This window comes from Charadrius vociferus, unplaced genomic scaffold (assembly GCF_000708025.1).
Source record: "Charadrius vociferus isolate BGI_N301 unplaced genomic scaffold, ASM70802v2 scaffold52, whole genome shotgun sequence".
In the NCBI taxonomy this organism is placed as follows: domain Eukaryota; kingdom Metazoa; phylum Chordata; class Aves; order Charadriiformes; family Charadriidae; genus Charadrius; species Charadrius vociferus.
The window spans coordinates 5,014,500-5,016,791 of record NW_009647572.1 but is presented as its reverse complement, the minus strand read 5'-3'; the positions used below and the strand labels follow the sequence as shown (position 1 = coordinate 5,016,791).

The 2,292-nt window shown below is 38.2% G+C and overlaps 1 protein-coding gene across 1 annotated transcript in view; it reads left to right on the top strand.

Annotated features, from left to right (window-relative positions):
* Positions 1 to 2,292, top strand: part of IMMP2L (IMP2 inner mitochondrial membrane peptidase-like (S. cerevisiae)) — a 472,429-nt gene that overhangs the window by 364,877 nt on the left and 105,260 nt on the right. The window contains exon 4 of the mRNA XM_009880868.1: positions 1,057 to 1,159. Coding sequence (XP_009879170.1) covers positions 1,057 to 1,159 — 103 coding nt within the window. The remainder of the gene's footprint in view (positions 1 to 1,056; positions 1,160 to 2,292) is intronic.

Sequence of the window (2,292 nt, the reverse complement as noted above, 5' to 3'; positions counted from 1 at the left end):
AGTTGATTTTCCTTAGTTTTAGAGTGGTCTCCTTCTGCATCCTGTTTTCAGAGCATGTCTTCCAGATGGTGAAAAGTGATGAGCAGCTGGAGGCAACAAGCTAGATCAAAAGTCTCTTTTTGTCTATGGACAGACTTGGTTATCCAAAACAAAATAAGAGGTATCACTATCTGTAGTCCCATCTGTAAACGCTTCATCATGGTAATAATTTGTTGTGCATGATAAAATCACCTCCCTGCATAAATGATCGCAGAAAAACAGATCCCACCTGAAAGAAAGCAAAAGTGTATAGTAGAAGGCAGACTGGAACTGTGAAAATGACAGCTACTGGGCAACTAAATACAGGATTTTTGCATACCCTGCACCTGAGCTTTAGGACTCATCTGTAGTTTGTAATTTTTGTTATATCAGGGCATGCCGAGGCACTGCTTCAGTGGGAATTTCTGTGGAGAATGGCTTGAATCATCAATGTCATTTTTTGCAGGACTTGGCCTTCTCTTAGGGGTTTCCTTTAAGTTTATCCTTTTTGGCTTGTTACAGCTGAAGAAATCCTACCCCCAGGACTTAAGCATTAGAGGAATCCAAGCTCTGAATCTGAGGCCAGTTCAGATATGCCAGGCTATTTTTGATGAGTACCTAACACTTCCCCAGAAGAAAGGCATTCTCAGTACAATGTCTTTATGTGACTGCATTTACCTGCATTTATGTCCCTGGCATTTACCCAAGATAAAATCTTATAGTTCAAAGAATTTTTACCACAGAGATGGAAATAAGAATCCCTTAATTACATTTAACTAAAAGGTCTCTTGTTCCCTGTTGTCATGTGATTTGTGCCAAAATAACATAATAATCTTGCCCTGATAGAGCAACTAACCCATACAAAATTGTCATGTATTTTCACTTCAGTAGCTTTGTGAAGTCTAAAGGACTTCAGTGCTTTTTTTAACCAAGTGTTGGATGGTCAAATTACAAAACAAAAAACATGTGAATTTTCCTAACAAAACATTGTAGATATTTTTTTTTAAACTGATTAGCCATTTTTGCAATTCTTTGTAGAACCATCGGATACAAAAAGAAGTATGTGAAAGTTCCACATGGGCATATTTGGGTGGAAGGTGACCACCATGGACACAGCTTTGACAGCAATGCTTTTGGTCCGGTAAGTCAGTTCACTGTGTATGATTTACACTTTGCAGCTAAAAAGCAGCACTTGTATCCTGGGTCATTTGTGCAACACAGCAAGTGTGAATTGATTGTGATTGTATTTTTATTATTTTTATGAGAATAATTAGATTTTATAAAATATCTTGGTCAGCAGAGATTAAGTTTGCTCTTAGCTATTCTAAAAAGAATAAAGACTCCTTTTAATTCCCCCACATGGAAGGAGAAGTGGTGGAGATTTTAAATTTGGAGGGATGTACTGGAGGAGTAGCCAGAGGGCGAGCCAGCTCCCTGTAGCTGACAGATGCTCCCTGAGGACACGTTGCCAGCTGATGTAATTTGGAATGGTTCCCTCCGAGGAGCTCGGTCTTGCTTTAGAGCCAGTTCTGGGATAAAGAATTAGGAAGCCATAACTGTGTTAACTGTTAAATTGGTCTGTGGACGGCAGTAGGGATATTTCAAAACTTTCCCAAGAATAAATATTTACACTTTCTTTATATAGGGCCATTTTCACATTGAATAATGAGAAAATATAACCTGAAACATCTGTTTCTTGACGGGTAAAAGTGTGCATCTGTTCATCAGGAAGACAGTAAACACTATCTCTGCACTCCAGTTTTGGTTCTGTTTTAGTTTTGCTACACTTTGTGTGGACTCCTGTTCTTGTTTTAACTTAATCTAGCATGCAGCAAATAATTGTATAAGCTGTGCATCCTGCTGTGCAAATACAAATCCTTTTTGCCCTATTCCATATGCAATTTTTTGACATGTGTCTTTAAGAAAGAATGCTCGTCTAATATTATCAAAAACCCACTGGTTGTTACAAGGAAGTTGTCAAGGATAGACTTTTCCACCCATATGGATTTCATACCTGTTTCGTATAGAAGTTGCCCCACTGACTCATTGAATCAATGACAGCAAGGACCTTGTGAGTTTGCCTGCCTTCTGGAAGTTTAGCCCAGTTATTAACTTGAAATAATTTGTTCTTAGTAAAAAAGGCAAAAAAAGGCCTACTGTCTGGTTTGGAGTATGTGATGCCATTGCCTCTCTTTTGCTTTGTCTCACTTTTTTTGTGCTCGTATTTCTTGCAGTTTTTCATTATTATTTTCCTGCTACTATCTTCTAAAGGTT